The following is an 11,566-nucleotide window of genomic DNA, read 5'->3' as shown; positions in this document are numbered from 1 at the left end:
TGCCTTGCCGATAGCCGCGGACTTCGTCTGAGTGTTCCTGGACTAGTGAAATTTTCCTCAGGGGAAGAAAAACTCTCGCAATCGCAGTGTCGAACCGAATTCCCAGGTATTCGAGACATTGGGATGGAATCAAAGAACTCTATTCTGTGTTTACCAGCCATCCAAACTTCGCCAGGGAATGGAGCATCTGATCTCGATGTCTGGAAGCTTGACTGGCGGAGGAGGCGAGAAGCAGCAGGTCGTCCAGGTCATGATAGATCTGTATTCCTGATATCCGCAGAAGGGCTATGTGGGCCGACAGAACCTTGGAAAAAGTCCTTGGGACCGTGGACAGGCCAAAGGGTAGACATTGAAATTGGAAGTGTCTGGCGCCCACCGCAAAACGTAGGAAACGCTGATGCCCCAAAAATATGGGAATATGCAGGTAGGCATCGGCCAGGTCTATAGAGACCATCCAGTGACCAGCTTTTACCAAAGCCAGAATGGTACCCAGAGACAAATTCGTTGCCAGGCAACAGGGGATGCCGCTCGCTGCCTCCTACTGTGCCCAGGAGCTAGCCCCGCCTCCCCCTCCCGGCCGCCAATAGCAGAGCAGCCGGTAATGACGTCAGACGCCAAGGGGGAGGAGCCAACCCTCGTGCAGCCGCGCCATCGCTTCTCTTTGTGCAGCCTTGCACAACCGACGAACCTGTCAGCCAGACAAACGGTACCGATGGAAACCTGCTAGCCCACCTGGTAATTAAAGATACATGTGAGACATATAGAAAGCTGCCCTTTATGCCACCATAACCTGCTCTGCACCATGAGGGCCCACCATAAGGCAGATCTACTGCCGGCGGCCATCCGAGGAGGTCTCAGTATACCGCGAGCCGTAGCTCACTATATACTGAGCTTTGGGTGAACGGAAGGACGCTATTATTATTATTATTCAAACATAAAGCAAAATGGGCCCAACTGGGAGATGTTCTTAAAGCAACATATGACAAACTAACCAATCACAGCAGGAGCAGGATTATCATTAATCTATGATATGTTCCCATTCCCAGTTCTACAGTCCAGATCACTTTTATTATCGATCTACGGAGAGGCGCGTCCTGTAGGAACCACAAGACCAAAGATAGATGAGAACCAGAGTCACCTGACCGAGAGGATATTAAATCTCACCCTGGAGGTCATCTACCTGGTAACTGGAGAGGTGAGGAGGATTCTGGGAGGTCACATGACATCACTCTTATTTCTATGAATAAAATACAGACCTGACTGGGGAGGTGAGGAGGATTCTGGGAAGGTACATCATAACAATTGATAATACCCTTTCTTTACACAGGATTATGAAGTAGTGAAGAAGACTTCAGGTGAGCCATGGACAACTACAAGCCATCACTATGTAGCACCTGCAATCACAGAATCTCCCCATCCTCACTCTTTGAAGACTGAGGGTATCAGCTTCAAGAAGATTGTGGAGGTCGCCAACAAGATGATTGAGCTGCTGACAGGAGAGGTGAGCGGTGCCGGGAGTTCTGGGACATGATCCAGGAACAGACAAGGGATGTGTCTGGGTGGTGACTGTATCATTGTGTGTGTCAGGTTCCTATAAGGTGTCAGGATGTCTCTCTCTATTTCTCCATGAAGGAGTGGGAGTATCTAGAAGGACACCGGGATCTCTACAAGGATGCCGTGATGGAGAATGAGCCGACCCTCACATCACCGGGTAAGAGGAGAGAGCAGTACGGAGGGCCCACCTAGATCCCCCATCATCTGATACACACATAGAAACAATGTATTCAGTCAGTGTGTGTGTTTCCTACAGATGGATCCAGTAAGAGGAACCCACCAGAGAGATGTCCCCGTCCTCTGTATTCCCGGGATTCCACGGAGCAAAATCAGGAGATCCCTCAGACCCGTCCTCTGTATTCCAGGGATTCCACACAGGAACATCATGAGATCCCTCAGACCCGTCCTCTGTATTCCCGGGATTCCACACAGGAACATCATGAGATCCCTCAGGCCCGTCCTCTGTTCTCCGGGGATTCCACACAGAAACATCATGAGATCCCTCAGGCCCGTCCTCTGTATTCCGGGGATTCCACACAGGAACATCAGGAGTTCCCTCAGGCCCGTCCTCTGTTCTCCGGGGATTCCACACAGAAACATCATGAGATCCCTCAGGCCCGTCCTCTGTATTCCGGGGATTCCACACAGGAACATCAGGAGTTCCCTCAGGCCCGTCCTCTGTTCTCCGGGGATTCCACACAGAAACATCATGAGATCCCTCAGGCCCGTCCTCTGTATTCCCGGGATTCCACACAGGAACATCATGAGATCCCTCAGACCCGTCCTCTGAATTCCCGATATTCCACGGAGCAAAATCAAGAGATCCCTCAGACTCGTCCTTTGTATTCCCAGGATTCCACACAGGAACATCATGAGATCTCTCAGACCCGTCCTCTGTATTCCCGATATTCCACGGAGCAAAATCAGGAGATCCCTCAGACCCGTCCTCTGTATTCCCGGGATTCCACACAGGAACATCATGAGATCCCTAGGACCCGTCCTCTGTATTCCCGGGATTCCACACAGGAACATCATGAGATCCCTAGGACCCGTCCTCTGTATTCCCGGGATTCCACACAGGAGGATCACACCGTCCCTCACCAGGATCAGGTAGATGAGACTGAGGATATAGAGCTCAGAAGTCTCTGTAAATTCAGATTGTATGCTTCTTTCTCGGTTTAGTAGCGTTCTTGAATTTAATATTTTACTTTCTATGACCTTTTGTGGTTTTAGGATGAAGAACTGAAAGACATGAAAGTGGAGATTACAGAGGAAGACGAAGAAGATACATTTGTGAAGGGCGTTCAGCAGTCTATGGAGGAGGATGGGATAATGGTGACAATTAATGAAGAGGAATCTGCTCTAGATGACAGCACAGGCGAGTAATAAACACTAAAGATGGAAACCATTGATATTTTCTATTTCCTTTCACTGAGTTTAGCGAAGGAAAGGTCCATCTCCATTCCTCAATATAACGTCATGTGACCAACAAATGAGGAGGAGATACTGTACACCATATGAAGGTCCATCTCCATTCCTCAATATAAAGTCATGTCCCCAACAAATGAGAAGGAGATACTGTACACCATATGAAGGTCCATCTCCATTCCTCAATATAACGTCATGTGACCAACAAATGAGGAGGAGATAGTGTACACCATATGAAGGTCCATCTCCATTCCTCAATATAAAGTAATGTCCTCAACAAATGAGAAGGAGATACTGTACACCATATGAAGGTCCATCTCCATTCCTCAATATAACGTCATGTCCCCAACGAATGAGGAGGAGATACTGTACACCATATGAAGGTCCATCTCCATTCCTCAATATAACGTCATGTGACCAACAAATGGGGAAGAGATACTGTACACCATATGAAGGTCCATCTCCATTCCTCAATATAACATCATGTGACTAACAAATGAGGAGATACTGTACACCATATGAAGGTCCATCTCCATTCCTCAATATAACGTCATGTTCCCAACAAATGAGGAGGAGATACTGTACACCATATGAAGGTCCATCTCCATTCCTCAATATAACGTCATGTCCCCAACAAATGAGGAGGAGATACTGTACACCATATGAAGGTCCATCTCCATTCTTCAATATAACGTCATGTGACCAACAAATGGGGAGGAGATACTGTACACCATATGAAGGTCCATCTCCATTCTTCAATATAACGTCATGTGACCAACAAATGAGGAGATACTGTACACCATATGAAGGTCCATCTCCATTCCTCAGTATAGTGGACATATGTTCACCGTTTCTCCGGGTTGGTTTCTTTGTATTGTTTACTTTATGTTAGATCTGTACCCGATTCCATGTGAAGTTATGGACTGCTGGCGCCTGAGGCAAATAATGGGAAATGTATTTACTTTTAGTATTAATAAATACGTTCCTTTCCAACAGATGAACACGATGGTTGGGATGCCGGCGTAGAGGAAGATCTTTTTTCACCAATGGCTTATAATGTAGAAGATAATATCCAACAATATTCCCAGAACAATCCCGTTACTGAGCATTTGCATTCCATACCTCACTTTTATGATAGATCTACAGATCTTTGTGATCCAGTTGAATCTTCTCATACATCACATGCTGTTACTTCTGATATCAATCTACAATTGTACAGTGCGGACAGATCAGAGGATCTATCCAATCCTGAGGGATCCTCTATGGATAAACCAGATGCTTCTGGTCATAGAGGTGGCGAGACCTTTCCACGCCCTCAGTCCAAGAAAAGTTCCAAAAAGAATACAGATCTTTTTGTATGTCAGAGAGCACCCCGAGGGTCCGGGGGGCAGTTGTTTCCATGTCTGGAGTGCGGAAAATGCTTTAAATGGAGATCACATCTTGCTAGACATCAAGGGTTCCACGCTGGAGTGCGACCGTATTCTTGCTCGGAATGCACCAAGTGTTTTCAATCGAAGTGGCATCTAACCTTACATCAGAGGATGCACACAGGGGAACGTCCGTATTCATGTTCAGAGTGTGGGAAAAGTTTCATATCGACTTCTGATCTCGTCAAGCATCAAAGACACCACACCGGGGTTCGGCCCTACTCCTGTACAGAGTGTGAGAAATCTTTTACAATCAAATGGGACCTCGTTAAGCATCAGCGACTTCACACTGGCGTCCGGCCTTATACCTGCTCAGAGTGTGGGATGGCCTTTAAAGACAATTCGGACCGTATCAAGCACCTAAGAAACCACACTGGCGAGAGGCCCTATTTGTGCTTAGAGTGCGGCCAGCGTTTTAAGCTGTCCACCCACTTGCGCAGACACATTCGGGTGCACACGGGTGAGACTCCGTTCTCCTGCTCAGAATGCGGGAAATGTTTTCCTGCGAAGAATTCCCTCAACAGACACCGGCAACTCCACACGGGCGAAAAGCTGTTCATGTGTACAGAGTGCGGTAAAGCTTTTAGGCAGAAGAACGGGCTCATCGCACACCAGCGGACCCACACTGGTGAAATGCCGTTTAAGTGCACGGACTGCGAGAAAGGTTTCACGCAGAAAGACAAACTGGCCAAACACCAGAGGACCCATGTTTTCCTGTCCAGAGTGCGGGAAATGCTTCACCCAGAAATTCTGCCCAGTCCGACATCTCAAAACTCACCAAAGTGACCACTCTTTGGCTTATTCGGCATTTGGCCAATCTTTGCAAATTGCATCTGACTTTCATATACAGCAGAGTTTAAATGCTTGAGATCTTTTCATGCCAAGGGTGTGGGACATCGGCCACAACAGAACCAGACTTGGTTATACAACGGAGAGGTTCCTGTCAGGGTGTGGTGGATGGTCCTTCAAAGCCCACACTGGTGAAAAGCTATTTGATCTATTGAACTTCTGACGCACCGGTGAGGTCAACCACTGGGGCACCCAGGGTACGAGAAATCATTCACCACAAAAACGGATCTCCTTCCGCATCAAAGATCCCACACTGGTGAATCACACTTTTTTTGATGTCCAATTGGGGCAGATGCTTCTCAGAAAAGAACACTATAGCCTTTTGGGACATCTTCGCTGGTGAAGAGTTCAGATTGGGGGGGACGCACAAAAAGGCACCAACCTTTCAAATCACCAGGTATGGTGACCTGGGAGCTCAAGTCCAGAGATCTCACCCATCGGGGCGATAATACGGCTTATCGATCAATCATCTACCAAACTCTAGATACCACTTTAGGAAGATGGACACTTTATTGCATCATACTTCAAAGAGAGCAAGAGACGCGAGGAGAGGAAACCCTTTCTGAACAAGCTCCAAGTTGATGTTGAAGGACATGGCTGAGCTTAGTCTGGTTCAGAAGGAAGTCGGAAAGTCCATTATAGATCATATACAAGTCTTATTTTTATATACACGCAAACACTATCAGCTTCATGTAATAATGGTATTCCTGCCAATGTTTTGTTTATGTGTATGGCACACTATATGGCCAACAATTTGTAGACCTCTGACCATCACACCTGTATGAGCTTGTTGTCCATCCCATTCCAAAACCATGGAGGTGACCCCCATTACAACTATAACACCCTCCATTTATCTGTGAAGGCTTCATATGAGATTTCGGAGCGTGTCTGAGGAATGTTGTGCCCATTTAGCCGAAGGTCAGGTACTTATGTTATATGAGAAGAAAAGAAGTCCAGCCTTGTCCATCCCAGAGATGGTCAGTGGGGTTGAGGTCAGGGCTGGGTGCAGGTCACTCAAGTTTCTTCACATCAAACTGGTCAACTCATGTCTGGAATAGAAAAGGGGCCTTTACCACACTGGAAGAGCACAATTGTCTAAAATGTCTTTGTATGGTTTAGTTTGAACAGAACCTTCCCTGGAACCATCTAAACTCAATCATTTGGAAGGACTGTCCACCTACTTTTGGCCATATAGTGTATGAAACATTATGAAGGTGCTCCAGACTCATCATCCTTCCTTACTGATAAGTCAATGTCCTGAAACAAGCATGCCCATATGGGGTTGCCCAAGAATCTAGTTCTAGGTCAGTGACCCACACAATTGGGGAAGAGAGGATGGTGGCCCTGGGACATGCACCTTCAAGAACACGTTTGCAGTGTCAAAGCCTTCAGGCTCCTTTGAGATAAAGTTAGTTAACCTATTTTATATCCTGACAGGGCCTCCGGCTGCTTTTTGTAGAAGCAATGATGCAAGGTAGAGTGACCTTCACAAAGGTTTAGAGTCTGTGGGACCTTCATATGGGTTTCCATGGATCTAGATAAGTGTCCAAACAATCCAATTCAGTAGAAGGCAACTCATTCTAAGTCCGAGGAGAACTAAGCTCTGGTATAATCCTGTTGTTAGGATCCAGAGCGCCTCCAGGTTTCATTGTTTCATGGCTATAACTGGTTGTCCTTTTGGGGATATCCAACCCCTAATCCAGATTTGTACCGAACTTGCTCTAAGAGGTGATGAGGGTGATGACTTCTCCCCATCCGTATACCCTGTCACAGGTTGTGTCACTAGTGTGGTTCTTAGAGGATCCTGCCGGGTTTTTTGAACATTACTCTGAGTTTTCACAAGAGGCCTTGTTAAAATGCGTTGAGGCGGTTCAGTCCCATATTGACCAGGGGGTACGTGTGAAAACCTTTGCCCAACTCCTGCTCCTGATGTGGTCTGACCTACGGCCCATGCGGGCTAGTCCCCACTCCAGGTCCCGATCAGGCTTAACCAGGTTGCCGATGACAATAGCAGTCGCTGCTCCTGCTTATGACAGCTGCTACCAGTCTGCTATAGCAACAGCTCCTGTCGGTCAGTCCGCTACGCCTGTCCCTAAGGCCACCCAGCAAGGACCTTCGCGTCTCCTGGCTCCATTTCAGCCGGACATGGAGGATCTTGGGGAGTGGACGGATTGTTCAGAGGATGAGAATTCTGGTGACTGCTCTGGGGATGAGGCTATGGATGTTCATCTGGGATACTCAGGGTTCATTCCAGCTCAGCCTGCTCTGGTTCCGGTCTTACCTGTTCCTGTTCCATCCGATCCAGTTCCTGACGATCCAGTGCCTGTTCCAGCCGATCATGTTCTGGATGAGCCGAGGCCTTTTTCGGCTTCTGGGCCACTCGAGCTTGCTTCACGGGCAACCTCAAGGCAGCCTACGCCGGCACAAGACCCTTCCTCCCTGGGACTTCCCATATCCATGGCCCTCCATGCTATCCCGAGGGGTTCCCTTCACCTTTTGGACAGACTTGCCCATTCAAGCAAGTGGGGTCCTCGGCCATTTCTTAAGACTCCTTGCCTTCTGGCCTCCGCTATAGTTTTGGAGTATACCGCAAGTCCTGAAACCACGTATCAACCACTTCAGTCTGCCTGTTGCCTAGCTCCTGGTCTCTGACGATCCTGTGCCTGCTGCCCAGCTCCTGGTCTCTGACGATCCTGTGCCTGCTGCCCAGCTCCTGGTCTCTGACGATCCTGTGCCTGATGCCCAGCTCCTGGTCTCCGACGATCCTGTGCCTGCTGCCCAGCTCCTGGTCTCTGACGATCTTGTGCCTGCTGCCCAGCTCCTGGTCTCTGACTATCCTGTGCCTGATGCCCAGCTCCTGGTCTCTGACGATACTGTACCTGATGCCCAGCTCCTGGTCTCTGACGATCCTGATGCCCAGCTCCTGGTCTCTGACGATCCTGTGCCTGCTATATTTCTTTGTTTGCTATATGTTTGCTATGTTTATTAAAACAATCTATATATAACATACTGGCCTGGTCCGTGTGGTCACACGTGTTTGGTCTGCCTGTGTGGGGTCACCTGCAGGGCCGGTGTAATGGATTTTTGTCTAGGCAGTGCATTTTTGCGCCTTGCTGGCGAGGTTGTAGTCAGCGCTGTGCTGGAGAGTAGCGGCGAGTCAGCGCTGGTCCAGCGGGAGGAGCTCCAGGTGGGGTCCTAACTTAGCTGGCCGGCCACTGCCCAGAGGTGCCGGGCATGCCGGGGGGTCCTCTGGCGGTCGGCAGAAATCAGCCATGCGAGCCAGAAGTGAATAGCAAAACGTAGTTCGGCTCTCTTCACTTCGGCTGGGCAATTATCACCCGGCTGCCTTTGGCAGCTTAATGAATAACCCTTAAAATGTTGGATTGACAATGGTCAATAGGACTAATTGAAAGAGTAAAAACCTAACATGCGAGGAGCAGTAAGGGGAACCACACAAGCCCCAAAGAGTATATAATGGAATAACTCCAATGAGTACCGAATTGCTGGCGGCCACACTGCGAAACCTTCTAGTATTACTATCAATATACACTGAGTGGCCAGATTATTATGACCCCCCCCCATCAGTACTTGGTTGGGCCGCCTGGTGACTCTACGAGATGATGAAAGGTGATGCGAGGAATCTGACACGGCACTGTCGCCCTTCTGTTGTCTTGTACCAGTCTTGCCCCTCCCCCGTTCTGCCCTAACATTGACTAGTCGCTGACGGCCACAATTCGCACGTTCAGACCCAGATTTTCGGCTGACAGTCCGGTCTTTAAACACTTTAACAATGAGCCGCTCCTGAACATGTAACGAATTCTGCTGTTTTGCTGATACTCGCTCCATGGCTCCGAGCGCCAACAATCATCCCGCGTTCAAAGGCTGTTACATCGCGTTGTTTCCCCGTATCTTCAGAAACAAATCACTTCTACTGTCGTGGTAACCAACCTGCTTCCCTATTTATAATGGTCTGGCCCTCTAGCAACTTCAGCGCCAAATTATAGCTAATTTGCCTACAAACGTCAGGTGGTCATAATAATCTGGCCACTCAGTGTATATAATAATCCGGCCACTCAGTGTATATAATAATCTGGCCACTCGGTGTATATAATAATCCGGCCACTTAGTATATATAATAATCCGGCCACTCGGTGTATATAGCTATATATCTTTGACCATTGTATGGCCCCCACACTGCTCCGCATATATTTAGACCTCCCTCAGGACCTCCCCTTCTTACGGAGGTTCTAAGGTACATGGGTGCAGCCTCACTAGCGGATCAAATTGGAGACATTTGCTTTCACATCCTTTTACGCCTACAGGACAGGAGACGGCCATTCATAACACTGGATATGATAATAGGCGATCCGGTGCCCCTTATGTACGTACAGAGGTGAAAACCTGACCGAGTTTCATACCCCTCTATACAAAAATCAAAAACGTTTTGCCTGTAGAGACTCTTTAATCATGATCGGTGTACTGGTGGCTCAAAGCAGTCCTCATTCTATGGGTGAGAAGCCGCCTACATACGCCAATTGATTCTTCATTCAACCTTCTCATACACATCAGGACTCCACAGCCAGTATTATCCTCAATGTGCGAGAGCGGCTTTGGGTGGAGAGCGGTCCTTCGTAAAGATCAGAGAAATTGTCATCTCTGGCCCAAGAGTCACGTTCATAGTGTTTACTGTCTGTTAGTAGGTCATCTGCTGGCTGCTCCAGTGTTGACTTTTAGATGTTTCCCCATGGAGTTGTTTGTGCTGTGCAGTATGTCCGCTTGCTGGCCTCCAAAAGCACATTAAAGATTGAAACATTCCAGATATCCATTGGCCGGCATCAAGTCCTTTTATGTCTGTAGTCCGCCAGGAGCCGGAGAATAGAAGTGCAATCAGATACAGGTTGGAGAATTCAACCACCACCTACCGGCATGGTCCACGGTAGAGATTAGACCCGTATAATGCTATGGAAGGTGTCCAAAGAACGATATATATGGGTCAGTTCCTTTGTAATGTGTATAGTGATGGAGAATGTTGATTGTGTTGAGGTTCATACTTATGGGCTCTTGTCTATGTGACTCTTTTGGAGAGCCTCTGGTCTTTGGATGAGGTGTGGAGAAGGTTCAACGTCCAGGAAGTATAACATCACCCACCAGGTCAGAAGTTCCTCCTCGCAGGTCATAAGCAGAGGACATGGGACAACAGTGATGGACCTTCTCCAAAGCCCTGGCTTGCTCCATCCTGTTCGATGGATTTTAAATGGAACGTTCTTCAAGAAATGAAAAAGGGTCAAGAAATAAACCTTTGTGGACCTCAGACTGCTAAAACTGTATGGTGCAAAGCTGAAATAAATGTGTCATTCGTTCATCATCAGTAAAATTGTCAGCGTATCATTGACCTTGTGTAAGGGCAAGATGGTGGCTGCGCATGCGCGCAAACTAGATCTCCATGTGGCTGTAAAACGCACCATTGTGCGCACACACAGACATACCGGAAGTGCACGGAAATGGCCGCCTCACAGGAAGTGATGCAGTTAATTGGATGTAGCTCACCATATAGAAACGAGCCTGCCCTTGCTGCTTTGCTGATGGTCTATTCAGCTTGTGTTCCTGTGACCTGCTTGACCCGGATTGTTTTGGACTTTGCTCTTTGGATTTCTGCCTGCCCCTGACCTTGGCCCGTTTCTGGAGTTTGCCTTTGCCTCCTGATTTTGTACTCTGCTGCCCGGCTGGCTCCGACCTCTGGCTTCTCTGACCTCGCTCCTGCCTCCTTCCATCTGCTTGGTGGACCTCCAGCTTGCGGACTACACGCCATCGGGACGTCTCCTGCACGGTGTCGGTTCCCATCAGTGGCACTCGTGCTCCTCGCTGTCCGTCAGCTCCCTGTCCTCACTTCCAGGGGCAGAGGGACGCGAGTCGCAAGAGAAGCCTCCTCACCTTCCAGTCTCTTACCAGGTACGTGATACCTCGCCTATAAACAAAGACCCGGCACATGGGGGTGGGACCAAAATGAGCACATATGGAAATGCCTTGATGGGTAGATGTCTAGCTGAAGGAGTGGGAGTTCTGGGAAGATTGCATTTGCATGCGGGCCGCCTGCCCTAGGTAACGCCCATATGTGATGCCTCCTGAAATCCGGTGAATAAATGAGGAACAGTCAAGCTGGAGAGGAAAGAACTACATGATGCTGGACGTCCTCCAGCCAGAAAATAAGGCGAGGCCAGCATCTAATGCACATTGTGGGACACTCACCGTGTGCAGTGAAATCAGAGGAAGCCCGTTCAGGAGAGGAGAGGAGAATATATATATATATA

General features: G+C 48.4%; 1 protein-coding gene across 1 annotated transcript; it reads left to right on the top strand.

Moving 5' to 3' along the window:
• Positions 1–601: 601 nt before the first annotated feature.
• LOC108802851 (oocyte zinc finger protein XlCOF22-like) lies at positions 602–5,195 on the top strand. The gene is made up of 5 exons (XM_018574706.1): positions 602–706; positions 1,055–1,195; positions 1,328–1,501; positions 2,788–2,932; positions 3,979–5,195. The coding sequence occupies exons 1-5, from the start codon at positions 602–604 to the stop codon at positions 5,193–5,195; spliced, it is 1,782 nt and encodes a 593-aa protein (XP_018430208.1).
• The last annotated feature ends 6,371 nt before the right edge of the window (positions 5,196–11,566 follow it).

This window comes from Nanorana parkeri, unplaced genomic scaffold (genome assembly GCF_000935625.1).
Source record: "Nanorana parkeri isolate BGI_ZX_2015 unplaced genomic scaffold, ASM93562v1 scaffold3174, whole genome shotgun sequence".
Lineage (NCBI taxonomy): Eukaryota > Metazoa > Chordata > Amphibia > Anura > Dicroglossidae > Nanorana > Nanorana parkeri.
This window is presented reverse-complemented; position numbering and strand designations above follow the sequence as displayed.